General features: G+C 39.8%; 1 protein-coding gene across 1 annotated transcript in view; it reads right to left on the bottom strand.

Annotated features, from left to right (window-relative positions):
* Positions 1-424: 424 nt before the first annotated feature.
* LOC113405291 (receptor-type tyrosine-protein phosphatase delta) overlaps positions 425-20,534 on the bottom strand; it is a 173,087-nt gene continuing 152,977 nt past the window's right edge. Inside the window, exons 20-26 of the mRNA XM_029914316.1 lie at positions 17,414-17,699; positions 16,746-16,924; positions 14,975-15,101; positions 13,749-13,874; positions 7,628-7,782; positions 3,652-3,787; positions 425-1,134 (exon numbers count right to left, since the gene is read on the bottom strand). Of these exons, the coding sequence (XP_029770176.1) occupies positions 1,066-1,134; positions 3,652-3,787; positions 7,628-7,782; positions 13,749-13,874; positions 14,975-15,101; positions 16,746-16,924; positions 17,414-17,699 (1,078 nt within the window). The 3' untranslated portion in view covers positions 425-1,065. The remainder of the gene's footprint in view (positions 1,135-3,651; positions 3,788-7,627; positions 7,783-13,748; positions 13,875-14,974; positions 15,102-16,745; positions 16,925-17,413; positions 17,700-20,534) is intronic.

The raw sequence follows: 20,534 nt of genomic DNA, 5'->3' as shown, positions 1-20,534 counted from the left end.
CAAGTCATGGAAGAACTGATGCATCTATATATATTTATGTGTGTATCTATCTGTCTGTATATCTGTAGATATATATAGAGATAGATATGGATAGAGAATTATAAAGAGAGTAGTGTGTGTGTGTGTGTTAGTAGCAGCTTTATACTTTGCGCCTCCCTGTTGATTCCAAAAGAAACCAAAAAAGCCCCACTTTGATTAACTGATTAAGAGTATTTCTTTTAAAAACAAAAACAAAAGTAAACCAAACTGTAATATCTAAGAAGAATGTGGTACTGTAGATAAATATAGGACTGCACAAAAATGTGCAAATTTTCAAATTATTGAACATTTCTACAGCAAGATATTACAGATAACAGTTCTACAGCTTAAAAAAATCTACAATTCTGAAACAAAAAATGAACAGTTATGCAACTTTTTTTTTAAATTCACTTCATCAAATGATAAACTCTTGTTAAAAAAAGGAAAAAGTTTACACAGTTAAAAATGAAGCACAGGTCAGCAGTATCTTTACAATACTAAAAAACTAAATCAAGGACTTTCTTTTTAAACATTCCCCCATTTTCCCTAAAGTGTTATTATGAGCATTATGGTGGGAAGGGGTGATGTTGAAGCAAAGAGTCCATTTTGTTTTAAGAAGCCAGGTACCGGCCTTTTAACAAACATCTTGCACTGAATTGCAGTACTCTCAAGATTCATCTTTGCAACAATCATGCAATCCTGAACAAGATGATGGTTCTTTGCAATAATTTCCTCTTCCCTTTAATTTCAACCAAAGTTGAATCCTTGAGGTATCTGTAAATGAGATCCTTCAGACGCCTCACCAGTCAGGATTCTTTTATTATATTTCTGGTTAGGTTATTAAACTGTGAATTCTTGGTCCACCTGGAATAGTTCTTGGGTTGTTTTTGTGTGTGTGTGTGTGTGTGTGTGTTTTTTTTAATATTCCCACTAATTGGTCTTTAGCTAGGAGTTAAGAAGTACTTCTCAAGCACACTGTATGGCTCAGAAGAGGCTCTCTGGATCTTAAAGGGCCTGCAGTAAAAATCCAGGATGGGTCAGGGGGTTTTACGTTGCATAGTGATCAAAGCTGCCCAGATATTCCAGTGCGGCTCGATAGCCAAACTGGTATTGATCCTGGAAGAAAAAGAGAGAGAGAGAAAATATAAAAACCTCTTTGTTGTTTTTTCATTTAATCAGAGGCTCTGTGAATACACTATATCCCACAGAGGCCACAGCAGTTCAGTGATATCCTCCTGCTGACATCAACAGAATACACTGGTTTGAGTTACAGTAAACAAAGATGGGTTGAGATGCTCATTGAATGCAATAACATTCTCCTTAGATGGAACCTGCTTATTTGTGATGCGAATATATATTCATTTACTGAGCGGTTGTTGCTCTGAATGAGTACAAGAGAATTAGCAGAAAGCTTTTTGTCTGAGGGGAGTGCATTAAGATTTACCTTTTGCATTATTTCATACTGTTTGAGACTTGCTAATAAAATGTTCAAATAGCATCTCAGTGAATGTGACTAATATGCTAAAACATCATATTCTGGTCTCAGTCCCTCCCAGGCCAGGTGTGGGGTGCTGCACACATAAACACAAGGTAAAATAGCAGGTCAGGAAGCACAGGGGGATCCAATCCTGCCTTGTTGTATAGTTACCAAATTATTACTGCCCAGCGGCAGGAATTAGCGGCTCAGAGAGGAATGTGAAGTTAAGCACCTTATTAACATGGTGCAGCTTATACTTCACGCCAAGTCTCCTCACACGACCTACATCCATTTTTATCTTCTGCACCTGAAAGTAAAGGTGTGGAAGTGCAGAGGGCTTGAGGTTTACTAACACTCAGTGCGGGTGCTACTCCTAGCACTTCATCTCATTTGCACACATAGCACAGTAGAAGTCTCTTTATGCTGGAGTGCAACAAACTTGCCCACCTCACTTCATGTGAAAGAACAAAAGTTGTTTCTTTAAGACCTCCAAAATACTGAAGCCGCCTAGGGGACTTGTTCATGTGATGCTACAGTCTTGCAGCCATAAGGATCTGGGTTTCATTTCACTCAGATCACAATTCAATAGCTTCCATTGGACCAGCAGTCCATATCATAACACACCCACTTCAGTTTATCTAATTTGCCATGATCATTAGTGCCTCCATCCTCATAATCCTGCAAAATACTTAAGCACATGATTAACTTTAAGCATAGGAGTAGCCAAATTGATTTCAACAGGACTAATCATGAGCTGGATGGGGACAAGAGCGCTCTGCATCTTGCAAGATTGAGCCCTAGACTTCTGTTCTGTTCTGGATGAAATTAACACAGTGCATGGAAGATTTCTACTTTCAGTCTAGAGTGGAAGCATATCATCCACGAGTAAGCTAAAGTAGAAAGAGGGAAAGGATATACATTGCACAGCCCAGCATTGTATTTATGTGGACTCCACAAAAGCTTATTTTTCTATATGCTAGATTTGTTTATAGGAACCAATGGGACAGAAAGTAGATATTTTTCATTTTGCTTAAATGTACATTTTCTACAGCAATAATGGTAATGGAAAATAAATGGAGTTTACTCTTCAATTTTGTCTCAGTGAGTTACTTGGCTAAGTGATAAAACTTTAAAAATGGTCTAATTTCATTTAAAGAGTGTGCGCACATGTGTAAAACACTAAGAGTAGGGCTGTCTACTTTTTACTGAACAAGTGTCATTTTCTTAGAGCAAAATGGAAAAGTGCAGGGATCAATATTAAATTTCAAATCATAAACATTTTAATGGTCGGTATCAGCCACCCAAGGCTGTAGAAGGTCCTACAAATGCTTTTCCTCCCCCCTTCTCCCTCTTTTTATGGATCTGATCTGTTGGCTTAGAACTGAGAGTCAAAGGCTCCAATTCATGACATTCAGCACGTTTTAACTTAAGTAGTACTTAACTATATGATTAAAGTTAAGCATGTGCTTATGTGTTCTTTACGAATTGGGATGATTCCTGAATCGGGCCAGGAACAGGCTGGCTGGCCGTGCCCAAGACCTCTCCCTCACCAGACTGCAGAACTTTCACTGACAGTGAGATCACTAACTTTATAGTGTCCCAGGGCAAAAAGTTGTAATCTAGGGTTTTCCCCCCCCACAGGGATGTAATGCTTTCATGCCAAACAGTCAAATTTGTGTTTATATGAAGTCTGGACAACCATAAAAACACTATAGCCTCAGTTTTAAGCCACGGGACACATTCTGCCCTCCAAATGAACAGAAGCCAACAGGGTGCACCCACAGGCCAAACTTTGCTCCCTGATTATGAATATAGATTACTAGCGTGAAGGAAAAATTCAAAATGACATGGGCAATGTTTCCATCTCAAGTTTCTTCTAGAAAATAGGGTCACAGAAATATCTTATTCAGTCACCACTAAAATGGACATTTTCCAGGCTGTGATATTCCCTATCCACAGAATGGGAAATAGCCTAAATGCACTGCATAGGCTACATACATAGCTACAGTACTTAAGAAGGGAAAGTAAATTGTATACCTCCTATATAAATTCCTGGCTGTGGAAACCTCACTCCCATCACCTGCCATTCCTAACATTGCATCCACCCAGCCACCTACCCTGACCCAGTCAATGCATATGTATGTTGTTCTTCTCACCTCTGTCTGTACCATGGCTGGCCGTTGTGTCCTTAACATTTTGACTGTCTGGAAGATATCTACAACACCTTCATATCTCATTCTTTCCAACACGATGCTCAGGGTTATGAATACTCCAGTCCTCCCAACACCTGCACTGTTGCAATAAAAAAGGAGTGTTAATTGACAGTTAAAATGTTGAAAGAATTGGCTGATTATTTAGCTGTGGATATGGTACACCATATGTACATGGTCATCTACATGGAAAAAGGCTCTATAAGCAAAACTTCTGTGTGGAAATTATACACATTGACAAAGTGACCATTCTCTGGCAAACTCACATTTGTACTAATGTACTTCCAATGAAAGCTGGATAGTCAGGGAGCATTTTAAGTGATTTTGTTTGTGACCAAGAATGTATAGTGGTCAGTGTGTGGCAGGGGAAAATGAGAGGGTTCACTGGCCTGCCAATAGTCTAACTGGAAATGAAAAAAGAAATGGAAGCCAGAATTTAGGCTACCTCTCTGTCCTTATCTCAACTTGTTTGGGTCCTGTTACATATGGTATGTGAGATTACTCCCTGTTCTGAGACCCTTGAAATATGCAGGGGTAAGTTAGGGACAGAGCACCAGCCTTATCTTTCAGTTTCTTTGTTTTTATCGTTTAATGGAGAACTTAACATAAATATGGTTTATGTGAAAAAATATAGCTTGTATTGAAGAGGAATATTACAACGCTTACTCTTCATGTACAACAAATTTGAGAACTGAAACAAAAACGGATGGCTCTTTTAAACAGGTCTGATTGTTTCCAGACCTAGTATTTTTTGACTCCTTATTACTTTAAGACAACTATTTAGAACTTTTTAAACCAGCAAGAGGAGTGAATTAATTCATACTGTTCTGTTCTTGAGAAGCAAGAAAGCATCTGGAGAGTTAGTTAATGAGGAAGACACTGAATAATACGAAAAATCTCCACATTTTCAGATCCTAATTAAGCAGCAAGTGTAACGCTTGGGTAAAGTCTGCAGAAAATGGATGGATTCATTTACTTTGGGCTGAAGCTGACAAGCATATTTAAACAGTGCGGCATCTTTTCACCAAACGATGTTTAGGATATAAGTACAAGTCCACAATACCTCTAGCAGCGTTTAAAGACCTATCTCATACAATCTGTCTCAAGCAAAGTGGTGAGTTCAATTCTCCTATGGCAGTATATAAAAGGGCTAGCCATGTTGTTCATAGGGTCCTCTGTTTAGTAAAAGTCACAGGCAGGGCTGGCTTTAGGAACTGTGGGGCCCGATTCGAATACCCGGAGGCGGTCCGGGTCTTCGGCGGCACTTCGGCGGCGGGGGGCTCCTTCAACTCACTCCAGGTCTTCCGCGGCACTGAAGGACCCCCCGCTGCCGAAATGCCGCTGAAGACCCGGAGCAACTGAAGGACCCCCTGCCACCGAAGTGCCGCCGAAGACCCAGACCGCCGCCGGGTGAGTAAAAAAAATTAAAAAGGCACTTAAGGCGCGGGGCCCGATTCTGGGGAATCGGGGGAATCGGCCTAAAGCTGGCCCTGGTCACAGGGCCTGGGCAGAGTTCCATAACCCAGATAGTTCCTCAAGGTTGGGAAGGATGCTTTTCATTAGGGGCATGCAGTAGAGTTTTAACAGTTAGGGAAGGGGCTCGTAAGTGTTTTATCAGCTGGGAGGAGGCAGGGGGAGGAGTTTATCTTTAAAGGGTTGTGTGTGTTAGGACCGGCTGCAGGGTGGGTAAGGTCTTGGAAATCTGCTGAGAGAGGATGCTGACAAAGAAAGGCCCACATAAAATCACAGGATCCTGTGTGGCCACTAAGCTGGCACATACCTACGTCTGGTCCTAACGTACACTATTTCTACTGAGCCTTGGATTTCAGGAAAAGTCCTTTGCTGACCTAACTACTTTTTAATTAACTGCCTAATGAGGTTAGAAAGTTTTAAATAGTAACACATTGATTTGTTTGTAAAATTCCTAGAGAAGGAAAAATCACTCAATGTCAGAGTGGTTTACTGTAATACAGGTAAGTAAACCACAGAACAAATATATAGAAGAGAGAAAAATTACAGGGAACCAGGTAGCAGGAAGTTCAGAGGGTGAGGAATTTCCCTGGTCTCCCCCTTTACAAATAAATCCCTTGAAAACAGGTCAGAATACAGCTCATAAGCATTTTTTATAAGAGGGCCGCAGGGGTGAGACTGAGCTATGTAGCAGTGAAGAGTTTGCAAAGAGGTGGGTTTGAACTGCTCCAATTCATATGCACAAGATCTTGATTCTGAATGATTCTAATAATGACAATTTAGATGTCAGCAATGTTAACTATTTCACTGCTGCTAAGGCATCCAGGAACGAAGAGGTATGATCTTACTGGGCCTGATCCTGTTCCCACTGAAGTCAATGATGCAACACCCATTGACTTACAGCGGTGCAGGATCAAAGCCCATAATGATCTTCATAATTTATTGCGAGTGGCATCTCATTTCAACATCATGTGTGGGCAGAGCTTGGAAAGAACTTAAAAGGGGCCGCCATTTGTTTTTTCATCTGAGCCCACATAAAGGGCCAAACATTGCCCACCACTCCCCTGGCACATAAATCCCTAAATCAGCTAGGGTGGGACAGGTCTAATCTTGGAGAGTCTGTGCAAGATAATTCATTACCCTCTATGCACCACTGAACTCTGCTCTGCAGTGCCTTTTTTCTTTGCAATATGCAGCGGGTATTTAGGGACACAGCAAAGGCGGGGTTTAAATGGTCCAGCAGATCCACTAGCTTAAACTTCCTATTTAGGGAAGTGCAGAGGCCCTAGCTGCTACTAAAGTCCACCAGGGCAGTAGAGCAATTGTGCATCCAGTCTTAACTAAGGGCTGTTGCTGGATTTGGCAGGGCTAGGATATTTCCCTTTCAGTCCTTGTTTATATATACCCCCTACCAAACCTCTACTTGGCCTTTGCATGGGAGAAGAGGGCATTATTCAGCCCATGGAAAGAAACTTGCACCTGTATTAATTGCCCCCCCATTATATAAACAATATCATTTAAACTATCAAAAATACACTTTAATGTTGCAAAATTAATTTCTAAAATCCTAATGGATTTTATAGAAAGCAATTTATTACGTAAGAGATCAAAGATAAATATATTATCTTTAGCCATCTGCTAGAGACTTTAGAATATTGTAACCAAAGCAAGTTGGCATAAAATAATAATTAACCTCCCCCTCCCAAACACACACACACACACACACACACACACACACACACACACACACACAGGATTATTTCTATGGGCCTGATCCTGAAAGCTGCTGTTATCCTCAACTCACTTATAAAAGGAACTGAGGGTATTCAGCACCTCCTTAGAGGGTAGGTTCTACATTCTGAGCTTTTAGCTGACCAGTCAAAAAACACTGACTTTACTGTGGACATAGTCTCTGAATGCAATGGCTACCATTACACCGGATTGCCTAATGTAGAAACCATTTTTCTTTGGTCTATTTTGATGATCATACTCAGCCTGCTACTCAAGGACATCTAGCACGTTTACCGGTAATGATCACCATCACCATAATGGCCTCACTGCTAATTACTATTGAAAACACAATCAGGTACATCACTCTATAGTAAGGCATTTCCCACTGTGCGCTGAATGCAGCATAGACCAGGGTTGTTTTTATCCTGTGGCAAAGATCATTTGTAAGGGAAAAAAATCATGTTTGCTCTTATTTGAGTGGCACCTTTAGTGTCAGAATGGGATTTCACCACAAAATAGTTCCAACATTACTGAAATATAGGGGATAAAAGGGATTTGCATTAGATTGTTTTATTACATTTCTGATAGTTCATCTAGGAAGTCATTCCATTCATCTCTACACTTTCACACCAATTAGCTACCCCCTAAAGTCAACTTTGAAACTTAAAATATCTTTTTAATCAAGAAAAACAATCAATCTGCACTGAGGTTTTTTACTTACCTACAATGAACAGAGATTGGTCCATCCTGACCAAACTGCTCTTTTGTTTTATGAACTTGGCCTATGAAGTCAATAAATCCTTCTCCAGACTTTGGCACTCCTTGTTCTGGCCAGTCAGTGAACTGGAATTGCCTCACTGTTCGGGACTGGCCATCCTTTAATGAAAGACATACACAGTATACCACAAAAGAATGTTCCAGGAGTTGAAAGTCAGTCAGTCAGCAAACCAGAACAGCAATTATGAAAAATGTACACTGGGAGGGGAAAAAATATGCAAAGAGCAAACATGGCTAAGATCACATTTACTAAGATGCTTCCAATCACAATGCTGATGAGCTTGTGTTTTTCTTCTTGTTTTGCAGTTATTATTCCACATTGACATAAAAGGGCAATTTCATTAACCACGACAATGCTCAAATTACTTTCAGCATTGGCTAGAATATTGTCTGACATTTAGATCCTGGAAAAAGAGAGTTTGAGGACAAGGAAGTTGGGAGCTAGTTAATTGGTGGGATTTTTTTTTAATTAAATGCTTGTGAGAAGTTCTGGATTTATAGCCCACAAGATTCAAATCCTCTCTTTATTTGGGGAAGTTCTATGGCCTGTGTTATACAGGAAGTCATATTAGGTGATCACAATGGTCCCCTCTGTCCTTGGAATCTATGAAAACAGGTACAGGATGGCCAGCGGCAGTGCAAGCTTCCCCATGCTACCTGGCCAATATGCTTCAACCTCTGCTTGGCTGGACTCTCTCTACAGGCAAGAAGGTAGTTCATTCACATTCAGTCCTTGCCTTCTCTGTTAAGGCTGCCACTAAGAATGCCAGGTTTCAGAGTAGCAGCCGTTTTAGTCTGTATCCGCAAAAAGAACAGGAGTACTTATGGCACCTTAGAGACTAACAAATTTATTTGAGTATAAGTTTTTGTGGGCTACAGCCCACTTCATCGGATGCATAGAATGGAACATATAGCAAGGAGATATATATATACACACATACAGAGAACATGAAAAGGTGGGAGTTGTCCTACCAACTTTAAGAGGCTAATTAATTAAGAGAAAAAAACTTTTGTAGTGATAACCAAGATAGCCCATTACAGACAGTTTGACAAGACGTGTGAGAATACTTAACATGGGGAAATAGATTCAATATGTGTAATGGCTCAGCCATTCCCAGTCTCTATTCAAGCCTAAGTTGATAGTGTCTAATTTGCATATTAATTCAAGTTCAGCAGTTTCTCCTTGGAGTCTGTTTTTGAAGCTTTTCTGTTGCAAAATTGCCACCTTTAGGTCTGTTACTGAGTGGCCAGAGAGGTCGAGAATGCCGGTTGTGATAGTGTTCTTTTGTGATGTGGACATCTGTCTATTAGGAGCCAGACTGAGACCACCAACTCATTTCACATACACTAAACATCCACTGACTCACAATGATTATCAGTCACTAGCAACTTGAACTGGACTTAAACTAATGACCCAATAGATAGAAGATTCCATCTCTCATTACAAATCTACAGGAGCTATCCATGCCTCTGTGGTTACTTTCTTAAATGAAGATTAGCATTATTGCTTATTAAAGTTGCATAATACTGTAGCATTCTTACTTCTGGAATAAAGCCACAAGTATTGAAGTCAAATGTAGACTTCGCTTCATATTTAATGCCTGTTTAACATTTAAATGGCTAGTAAAGTAAGTGCAAAATGCACTGTAACACAATACTAGGGAATATAGTTGTTTTAAACACTCCGATGTTGTGCTTGCTGATTTTGAACACTGTCAATCTGTATAACTTGTGTCTTTTAAAAGGATTGACACAAATTGAGCTATTACTGTTAACCTTCATGCCTTCTGGACACCGTACACTTCCTGAAGGCATCCACTTTTCTGCCATGAAAACAGAAATAACATATGCCATGTCACCATGTCTTTAAGCAGTAACTGTGGCATTGTACGAGGAGAGGAAAGAGAAAACTAGCACCAGATGCCATTTCTTCAAAATGGTCTTTTACAGAGTGAAACCAATGGATCATCTAAACAATTATGGGAACCCCCCAAAAAGCAGATTGGAAGGTAGAGGCCAGAGGAGTTTCCCACCAAAATATTTAGCCATGATTGCTCTGACAACTGAAATATAGGTCATTTAAAAAATTTAACAAAACAAAAAGCAATCACTTGTTCCTATTTTTCTGCTGGTACTTTGGGGCTTTCTACCTCTCAGGTCTACAAATGTGTGGAAAAAACAGGGAGCTTATACACAGCACTCTCACTAAAATCCAGAGAAGCCTGACTCACCAATCCTTAGTGTTCCCCTCAAAAAACCTCGGTGACAATGAGCTCTCTAGTGTTGAAGAATTTGTTTCATCCAATTTAAATAAATGCATATTTCAAAAACTGCACCTGGTGAGCACAATTTGTGTGGCTTTTTAGAGCACTACACCCCTTAAGAAGCCCAACTTAAGCTATTTGCTAATGTTTCTTACTAAAATGTCATTTTCCCAGGATAAAACTCTCTTCTCTTGTAATGGCTTCCCTGGTATCATTCCTCCCTCGAAAGACGCACTACAATGTACCCTCCAAAGCCACTATAAGCGCAGTTCCATAAATCAACTGGCAAGAGGTGCTCTAGCAACAGAATGGCTCACATTCTCTGAACAAACAAGCGAACAGAAAACCTCCTATGTGACACTTTGGCAACATCCTAGCTATCAGAGGTGCTGACTTTGTCATTTCCCAGAGGTGCTCAATACCCACTCTGCCCCAGCCCCCACCCTCCACTCCATCCTTTCCCCCAAGGCTCCACCCACCCCCACTCCGCCTCTTCCCATCCCATTCCACCCCTTCCCCCGAGCGTGCCCCGCCCCCCAGCACCTCCTGAATGCTGTTGAACAGCTGATAGCAGCGGGCGGGAGGTGTTGGGAGGGAGGGGGAGAAGCTGATCAGCAGGGCCGCCGGTGGGTGCTGAGCATCCACTATTTTTTCCCTGTGGGTGGTCCAGCCCCGGAGCAGCACCTATGGAGTTGGTGCCTGTGCTAGATATCAATTAACGAGGGAGACAGCAGTCCTTTAGTGTTCCTATGCTTAGGAAGCATCTACTGGACCAACATTATCTTTACATTTAAGATAAAACTGTGCTCAGGCTGTGGCTGGAAAGATCACTAATTTCTATCTCTATATTGTGAAACATACTTGTCAGTAAAGGTTTAACTTTAAAGGGGGACAGGAGTCTATAAAACCTGTTCCGATCCTGCTTTAATAGCAATTAACAGAACTTACATGTTATTTAATGATTATACCATAGTTTATAAAGTCACTCTGATGATTTTAGACTAGCATGAAAGTAGATTGGGAACGAATCTACGATCTCTTACATTATCTCTTCCCCATGCTGCTGGCATTATAAATGGTGTGGCTTTTTTTTTTAGTGAGATATCTCTCCCTATAGCCGTCAAGTTCCGAGTGTAACATTTTATTAAAATCTTTATTTAAAAATATTTGTAACAGTTTACATAGACAGAGTAAAAAGTGCTGTTTTCAGCACATGAACATTCAGATTGCTGTGTTGAGCAAAAGAGGTCCAGGTTTCTTTTAATATGTAACCCTATTGATTGGCTGACCATTTGGACTTCTATTTTGCCTCTCACCAGGGCTATTCAACTGCCTTTCAATGAGCTTATAGAGTATATAATGCTCTCTTATGGATATCACTAATAGGCTAGTGCTGCATGAAACTGCGCCAAGTTGATGATCCTCATAGTTTACAGAGACAGTGGGTGTAAAGCAGTTAGAAATCATAGATTGGAGCAGTTATGGAGGTTACCTGGCCCTTATGACAGTTCACTGTGTAATAGTGATAACACAGAGCTCCATATCAAATTCTGCTTTGACACCTACAAAATACCAGACTGTTGATGATATTATCAAGTTACAAAAGACATTATACATCAAAGGGAGGAAGAATGGTAACAACAATAAAGTGTCCATTCTGCTCTGGATATGCCAGTGATTTAGTTACATAAATTCCATTATCATTAGTGTAAATTAGTCATGTTAGCACTCCATACAACGAGAAAATAATAGGTCTGATTTTAGTATGTGCTGAGCACCCACAACTTTCAGTGAAGTCCGAGGGAGCTGCAGGTTCTCATCACCTTTGTATAATCAGACCATATACCTCTCTAAGATTGTCAGTTAGTCATTTAACACAACTGGAACCATTAGGGCAGCGCTGTCTTCAAAACTAGGGAAACATTAACATTAAGGGACTGTGAGGTGGTACAAGAGATTGGTGAGGCGTACTCACCACAGGTTAAAGCAAGGAACTTTTTAGCAGGTGTGTTAATACTAAGGCCAGGCAAGCTATTTGTGGCATACAAGTTATTTGATGACTTTTGCCCTTTTATCAATTTGCAAACTATCCACTATATTTTTACAAACAATGTGTTTGTTAACTTGAAACTCTTTGATGAATACCATGTGAATGCATTTTATTCTAGGGATTGTTTGCAAATGATCCTCTTCAGCTACATCTTTGACTCTTTGCTACTCACTCTCTGTAATGTGTGACTGGTTACCCATGTCACTTGCATATATTCCAATTTAGGAGGAACAGAATGATTTTACTAACTATCTACAAAGGAGGTCACCAAGGTGGTATTGAAATTGGCTTTCATGACTGCATGATTGTCTTTGTTTACAAGTGTGGTTGAAAACTGCTGCTATGAGTCACTCCTTCTCCAGCATTGTTACGTAGAGATGGGTCATTTATATGAACCTCATTCTATTTTGGTAGTTCACATAAAGTGGTAACAAATCCGAACTGTGCCTGTTTTTGTCTTTGCAAAGTCAAATTCCAGCCTCTTTAGCCCAATACTAGTCTTAATGTTCCCTGTGGCTAGTGAAAATGCCATTTAGCTAACTGTTTCGAGTGTCTAATCTACCTTTATCTGTAGCCCATGTTAGCATCAGCAACCTAGTCATCATAATAGAAGGAAATCATAGATTCACGGATTATAAGGCCAGAAGGGATCAGTGTGATCATTTAGCCTGACCTCCTGTATAACTCAGGCCATGGACAGCCCTGAATTAATTCCTGTTTGAACTAGAGCATATCTTTTAGAAAAACAGCCAATCTTGATTTAAAAATTGAAAATGAGAGAGAACCTACCACTTGGTAAGTCATTCCATTGGTTAATTAACCTCACTGTTAGAATTTTGCACATTATTTCTATTCTACATTTGTCTAGCTTCAACTTCCAGCTATTGGATCATGTTATACCTATCTCTTCTGGATTGAAGAGCCCATTATCAAATATTGGTTCCCTATATATGTAAAGTCTAATTTCTTGGGTATGGATCTGGAGCTCTAAGTGATTTTATTCCTTGAAAGTACAGCATCCTGCTATGTTCCTGCAATCAACGCTATTGCTACAGTGCTTCCAAAAATGGAGCAGGGTAGGGGTTTCCCTACCATACTATGTGAAGTGTTAGAAATCACAGTATGAGAATTGTCAAAGATATTCCTATTAAAATAAGTTTATATACAGTTAATTTTCCATCAATGCTGAACCTTGGACTCAGCAGTCCAGATGAGGAATGCATAATGGAAATTAGCAAACCAGGGTCATGGCTGTATAGCTCTTCTCTGCAGACATATTAGAACGCTAAAGAGTAAGCTATGCCAAGAATCAAATTATAATGTGCAAAGCTTGTCAACTTTTCTTAAGAATGCTGTTTGCTCTGCTGTTTTTTAATCGCACCATATTAACCTTCAAGCGTGCATGACCTAAAGAGCTGTGCAGAACAACAACATATTTACAGCCTTAAGTGATGAAAATTCCAAAAACAAGTATCAAGCAGGGTCTGGAGGGAACATGGCCTTCTAATCAGCTAATGCTTTTCAGCACAAACACATATACAGAACTTTCTAAAAGTTGTGCTGCCCAGATGTTATGTTTGAATTACAGCCAGTTCTCTTACAAGGTTGTTATTATCTTTCCCTTCTCTTTGGCTATTGCTTAGGTCTGGGAATCAAGAATGTCCCTAAGGCATTGCTAATAAAAAAGAAAAGGGAAGAGACTGGACTCCTTTTAAACATATAGAAAACAGAATTATGTTGAGCTAACTTACCCTGGCATCTGTGACCTTGAATTCCCTTAGGATATACTGTGGCATGTTGTACTCTGCCATGGGATCCACCACAAAGTACTGATATCTGGCTGAACGCTCTGCTGGCCAATACTGGTGGCATTTTTCCTATTTTAAAAAAAAAGTCCAGTTCCGTGTTATAAATGAACATGTCTTCATCACTGCGGATTGTTATCATCTGTTTTAATTATAGCAAATTCAGTGCTCATGAAGAACGCCATTACTAACAGAACTAAAACCTAAATTCTTCTATTTGTCCATAAAATAGATACAGCCCTGGCACGTGGCATTGCCAGTGTCTCCAAACTGCCCTGTCAGCGGGCTGTGGCATCAGTCCCAATGCTGAAAAACTGTTTTGTTCCACCAACTTTCAACACTGTGAAGAAGGGCTGCTGCTGCCATCTGAGGCTTTAGTATCAGTTTTGATGGCAGTCTCGCTGGTATGGCTTGACACCTGCCCACTAAGAACTAGACTTAGATCAGCCACTAGTTTTTTGTTGTTTTTTAATTTAACTACTCTGTTTCTTATATTTTCCAATAAATAAAAATGTCTGAAAAGGAATGAAAAAGTTATCTTCAGGCCTCCAGTTCACAGGTCCGCAATGAACTCAACATATAGCTTCTGAACTGCTCCCCGCACACCAGTTGAATTGTTATTTATCAAAAATGATCAGATAGTACCTCAAAATCTGCAAATCTTGGTGATTTCAGTCCATAAGGGTATTCAAATCTTAAAGCCATTTTTACTTTCCTTCCCTTCATTTGCCTCAAGCACTCCTTGGCCTCTGAGGATCTAGCCTTTTATATCTATTATGAATTCCCTGCGCCATCTAGTCTTCCAAATAGAAAGCCTGATTCTGATATCACTTACTATACACCAAGTTTATTATACTGGTACAATTCTACCATTTCTGTAAACTAGTTCAATCCTTCTATTATACCAAGAGGAAGCTTAATGAGATTTAACATGGTAAACAAGCTGCTGAATTTGCAAAGGTCAGTATAATAAGTACACAGGAAAAGTTGGGACGTAAGGAAACCCAGAAATGGAACAGCTAAGACTTTTAGCCTTTCCTGTGACGATTTAATTTTATCATTCAACACGATCACTGATCTTTATCGCTGATCTTTACTTTTTGGAGATTTTACAGGAAGGTGTGAATTCTCCAAAAGAAACAAAGTTTAAAGCCTATTAAAACAATACTCACTCTGCCCATTTCTCGCAGTTTAGTAAGCATGACTACGATTGTGGAGTTGTGCTCCCAGAGCATCCTCCAGAAATCTTCAGTTGTCTCTGCCAAAGGTCCCTGCGTAGCTATGTAAGCTTTTTGTTGCCTACATCAAAGACAAGGGAAAAACCCCAAAGTGATGACACTCAAATGCTCTCTGTTTATATGTAAACATTATATTGAGACACAGTTATAGGAAAAGTAAGGAAAAAATATATATTATTAATGGTAAGCACGTTAAAAACCTATTAAGATTGTTTAATCAAACAATGGCATTTTTTATTTTTAGAACTTTGTGAAGGAAATTGCTCTGTTAATATTATGATGTATGTCTTTATCATTATTATTTAAATTTTAATGCAACTCTAATAGCTCAATTTTGTGTGTCATAAAAAGCACTTAGGAAACACTTAGTTGTGCTTCTTCATTTTGTAGAAATGACTGTCGTACAATCTATTAGGTTTATGAATTATAGCACCACGCAGCTTCTTTATTAACTCATTCAACAGCTTAATCCCTCCAGCAAAAGTGGGGAGGGTGCAGAGGCTCAAAAAACCCCTAAGAGTCATGTGGGCTGCCACACATGGTCTTAATACTGCCCTAACCAATGGCCATACTTTTCCTTCCACAGGTGGAGGGCGCCAAACTGCCAGAATCTACAGTGGATGAGTGGTGCATAGAAGGGGAAGCTATGATTCTGAGAATGCTTCCTCTGCCGCCTGATCTCACAGGAACTCCTCCGGCTCCATGAAGATTTAAGGATGGAGACAAAAAGAAGCCACTCTCTGTAGCATGCTGACTCAGTGGATAGTCAAACATATCGGAGTGGAAGTTAGTACTACTCCAAGCAACATTAGCATTTACTGCATCCCCTTCATAGAATCATAGAATATCAGGGTTGGAAGGGACCTCAGGAGGTCATCTTGTCCAATCCCCTGCTCAAAGCAGAACCAATCCCCAACTAAATCATCCCAGCCAGGGCTGTGTCAAGCCTGACCTTAAAAACCTCTAAGGAAGGAGATTCCACCACCTCCCTAGGTAACCCATTCCAGTGCTTCACCACCCTCCTAGTGAAAAAGTTTTTCCTAAAATCCAACCTAAACCTCCCCAACTGCAACCTGAGACCATTACTCCTTGTTCTATCATCAGATACCATCAGGTATCATTCATGGCTTTGCAATGAAGCTGCTGGATTAATCAGCCAATGACAGCTGGCTCCTGAGGAAACATGTTGTAACGGTGGTAGCTCAGGGGAGAGTTTGGAAACTGTGTGTGGGTAATGGCTGCTTTGGTGCAAGGCCCTGGCCTTAATGGGTTCACAACAAGATCCATACAGATCTCAGGATATCTGCTGCTTTAGGGGGATAAATCCCCTGTCTTTTCTTTCCCCGCCTCTCTTACTGGAACACTCAGAAGAAATTGAGGTCCCAATTTAACTATGTGTTTAAGCAGAAGACTAACCTAGCATATAAGCTTCTGAGTACTCCTGTGCTTGAAGTTAGACATGATTATTAAAACAGAGTTCTCTGCCAAAAACAGTTTTTCCTTCACAGTGAGGTGCATAGAGGTGAGAAAATAGTTCCAAGTCTATTATTCATTAATTAAAAATGAAACCCAACATGGAATGGTGTCATGCATACAAATAGTGCTGTCCTGAATTTTGTTGAAATTTACTGTCATTATATAAATGTATATGTAAACTTTGTAAGGTTTTAAACAGTTCACATCACAACACACCAACACTTAGTACCTGTATCCATCAATAAAACTGGCATTGATATAATCAGAGCCTTCTACTCCTCGGATCGGCTGCAAACATACCCTCGTTGATTCATATGGCATAATATTAACAAGGCGATTTTTGAATTTATTACATGGAAGATTGGCACTGATGAATCTTGAAGTATGAGCTTTAGAGCTAGCTAGACGCTGTTGAACAGAGAAAAATAAATTGAGGGGGGGAAATGACAAAACCCAACAATTTCAGTGTCTGATTTCTGATTTGATTATCTCTGTTTTGGCTGATTAAAAATTCCTTTAATTTTAAATAGTTATTTTCCTACATTCTAATTGTACTAACTAGATATTTACAATCTGCTTTTTAATACCATGGTATATCTTTAACATTCTATTTATACTTATGAAAAAAATTAGAAATATTAAATGATGTCATGAACATGAATACCAACCTTTTCTAACAATAAAGGAAAAGCTCTATGGAAGATCCTTGTCTGGATACTAATCAGGGTTAAAAAATTCTGTGTAAAAATGTAACCTTCTTTTTCAAAATACCAGCCCATAATTGTGAAATTCTAGCCTCAAGAAAGAGCCTGAAGTTCCTGGGAACAACTAGTGTAGGATTTAGCACCACAAAATATTTACCCCAATATATTTTTATCTCCTTATTGCATACAGTACCTTAAATTCCAGTTCCATTCCTGTGACATTCTCTCCTGTTTCTATCTGTGTCAGCTTCTGAATATATGCATACAGATTTCTGGCTGGCACTTCGGTATTTCCACATGTCACTGCTTCCAGCAGTGCATCATGGATAAAGATGTATTGGTCCTCCGTTTGAACCATGTAATTCCTCTGGGCTCTCATTAGAGTTACGTGGCCATAAATATCTACAGTCTTTTCATGCTTTATTCTCTCTAACATGGCATCTATTACAATGAAGCAGCCAGTCCTGCCGACTCCAGCACTAAAAGAGAACCAAATATGGGATACAAAAAAAGTGAAGGAAAAGGATGTTTAATTTCACACAATTTGTATATTTTTATGACATCCACTTCAGATAGCTTCAAAAGTTAAGACACGGGAGTGACTCTGGGCTGTTCACTCCTGTATTAATATTAACTCCAGTTACTATAAAGGGGCCCTACTGTTGAGAGAGTTGAGTTCCCTCAGCTCCCATGGTAAGCAGCTGAAAGCACTGACCCCTTTACAGGAGGCCCTTGAAGGCTTGGGCCCTAAGATGGCAGGAATAAAATAAATAAATACAGAGAAACACCTTCTACAAACGTTGTTTTTCCCCAAAAGGGACAATGATCACAGGTTATATGTTTTTAAGGGCATTCTCCAATTATGTAAAGAATTCAGGCTTTATTTTATAATGCTACATTATTTTCAAGACATCTCTATTTCATTAAGAAGAGAGTCATTCGTTAGTAAAACTGAATGTTATATATTGTGCACCCAACGCTTAACTCTGTCCAAGCTGCTCTTGTAGGTAAACTTTATGCCACTCAGTCTCTGATCCTGGGGTTGGATCTTGATGCAGTTTGCACTAGCCTCAACCCCTTCACCCAGCCAGGCCACCAACATGACCATTTCACCAGGTGCTGTGAGTTGGGGGGCAGGACTGGCTATATGCCAGTTGTGCACCACTATGCTTGGGAAATCATTAGCAGGTCATATATAAATCTCCTTTGCATCTCCAGAGGAGTACAAAACAGACTTGATGGAGGCCAGGATCTGGCCCTATATATATATATATAGTTATATATAATTATTAATTTAAAGGGACTAGATGATACAACTAAAATCATGTTTAAATAAATGCAGTTAGAGTCAAGTCTGAGTTCGCAATATTCACCATACAGGATCTGCAATCTCCTGCTCTGGGGAGCTCATTTTACAAGGTGCTGAGCACTTCATGAGGGGTTCTAAGTGACCACAGCTTCCATTTCTTCAATGGGAGCTGGGATGTTTCTGCACCACACAGGCTCCGGTTTCATTTCAAAGCCACGGAAGTCACCACTGCCTAGTTCCCTGCATAGCAAGTGATTAACTGTGAATTTCACTGAAGTAGAAAGTCTTTTTTTTCTTTGTTTTAGGATGGGGTGGTAGATTGTGAGGAGAAGTCTAGGGTACAGTGAGAGTTTTGGTAAAGGCAGCTGAGATCTTTCACATAAAATATTAAGTCCAGTTGAAGAGAATTAAAACCAGCTCAGTAGTAGATCCATTTAATAATAGTTTGGTTTATGAACCCTGCTGTCAAAAATGTACCAAATTTTAGGGCTTTAATTTTTTTAAATCACCTTGTCTTTAGCCAAAGTGTTCAGTGTTATATTCTGTATATTGGTTACCATATTATGACTCTAGTGGCAATTGGGGGAGGGAAGAGAATGTAAAGCTCAAATCTTGATATTGATATTACTCAGAGGACTTCCTTTGATACTTTACTAGTGGCCATACATAGTCCGTTGCATGGCAGTAGGATATAAGCAGATCCAAAGGACCCACTGAGAAAGTATGAAAGAGAAAAGGAAGAGCATACGGTCAGAAAGCAGTGTCCTCAGAACTGCAGACTTTGTTTATTAAATAAGGTTAACGTTCTTTGAGGCTCAATTACTGAAGCCTAGAGGAAAATTACTCACCAGAAAGTTTTTTGGTGAAAGTAGTAGATGTAATAGGTCAATTTTTCAAAAGGATGATTGCCTTTTGTAGGCACAATTTAGACCCACAATATATGGACCCTCAGTTCAACTATGTGAGCAAATTTGGATATTATGACTTTAGCTATACGACTATAGGAGAAAATTACATAGAGGTGTACATTGTACCTGTAAATTCATTTTTTGTGGGCTCAGATCATGCCTGTGAAAAGGAATGCTAGGCCTCAGCCCTTTGAAGATTTATCCTAATAATCCTACACTCTTGCTTCTACGCCGCAGGCACGAGATTCAGAAGGGAGCATAGCAAACAAGAGTCTACAACCCTCCGGAGCCTCAAAAAAAAAAAAAGGAACACTGCAGCAGTCAGTCTTAGAGTTCTAGTCAAGTGCTTCAGGCTCCTGGGGCTCACGATGGGGCCTAGGGTTGCCAACCCTCCAGGATTGTTCTGGAGTCTCCAGTAATTAAAGATTATGTCATCTGATGACATCTCCAGGAATTCATCCAACCAAAGTTGGCAACCCCAATGGGGCTACAAATAGCAGCATAGCTGTTCCCGCTTGGGCTGGAGCCCAGGCTCTGCAACTCACCCCTCTCATTGGGTTTCAGGTGGGAACGTCTACGCTGCTGTTTTTAGCCCTGTGAGCCTGAACCAGTTGACCTGGGCTCTGAGGCTTGCTTCCTCGTTGTTGTTGGTTTTTGTTTGTTTGTTTATTTTTGTATTGTAGACATACCCTCCGAGATAATTTAAGGGTGATCTTAAACTGAGACATGTTAATAAAAAAAATACAATCCCAAACTCTCCAGGTCAATTACCTAAGAAATACAGTCTTTTAATGACGTCTTAACTACCATAACTAATGGCAAAACAGAAAGTTGTCAAAATTCTTTATCCTTATAAAGAGCTATGAAATCCTGTGAGTTATCAACAAACTGGTTCTGCTTGTAACTCAGATAAAAAAAAAGTACAGAATATAAAGTTGTTTTATTCACCCATGAGAAAATTCTTGTCAGTCAGATTCCACTTGTCTTAGATATCATTAAACAAACATTTCTGTACACCAGTTACCTGTTTCCGAAGGTAGACCTTCCAAACAACTACAACAGAAATCTTGTGCTAACACACCAAACCCGCCAATCTC

The sequence above is a fragment of the Terrapene carolina genome, unplaced genomic scaffold, assembly GCF_002925995.2.
Source record: "Terrapene carolina triunguis isolate 2854851 unplaced genomic scaffold, T_m_triunguis-2.0 Scaffold35022, whole genome shotgun sequence".
In the NCBI taxonomy this organism is placed as follows: Eukaryota; Metazoa; Chordata; order Testudines; family Emydidae; genus Terrapene; species Terrapene triunguis.
The sequence above is the reverse complement of the archived record's forward strand: the minus strand, read 5'-3'. Positions and strand labels throughout refer to the sequence as shown.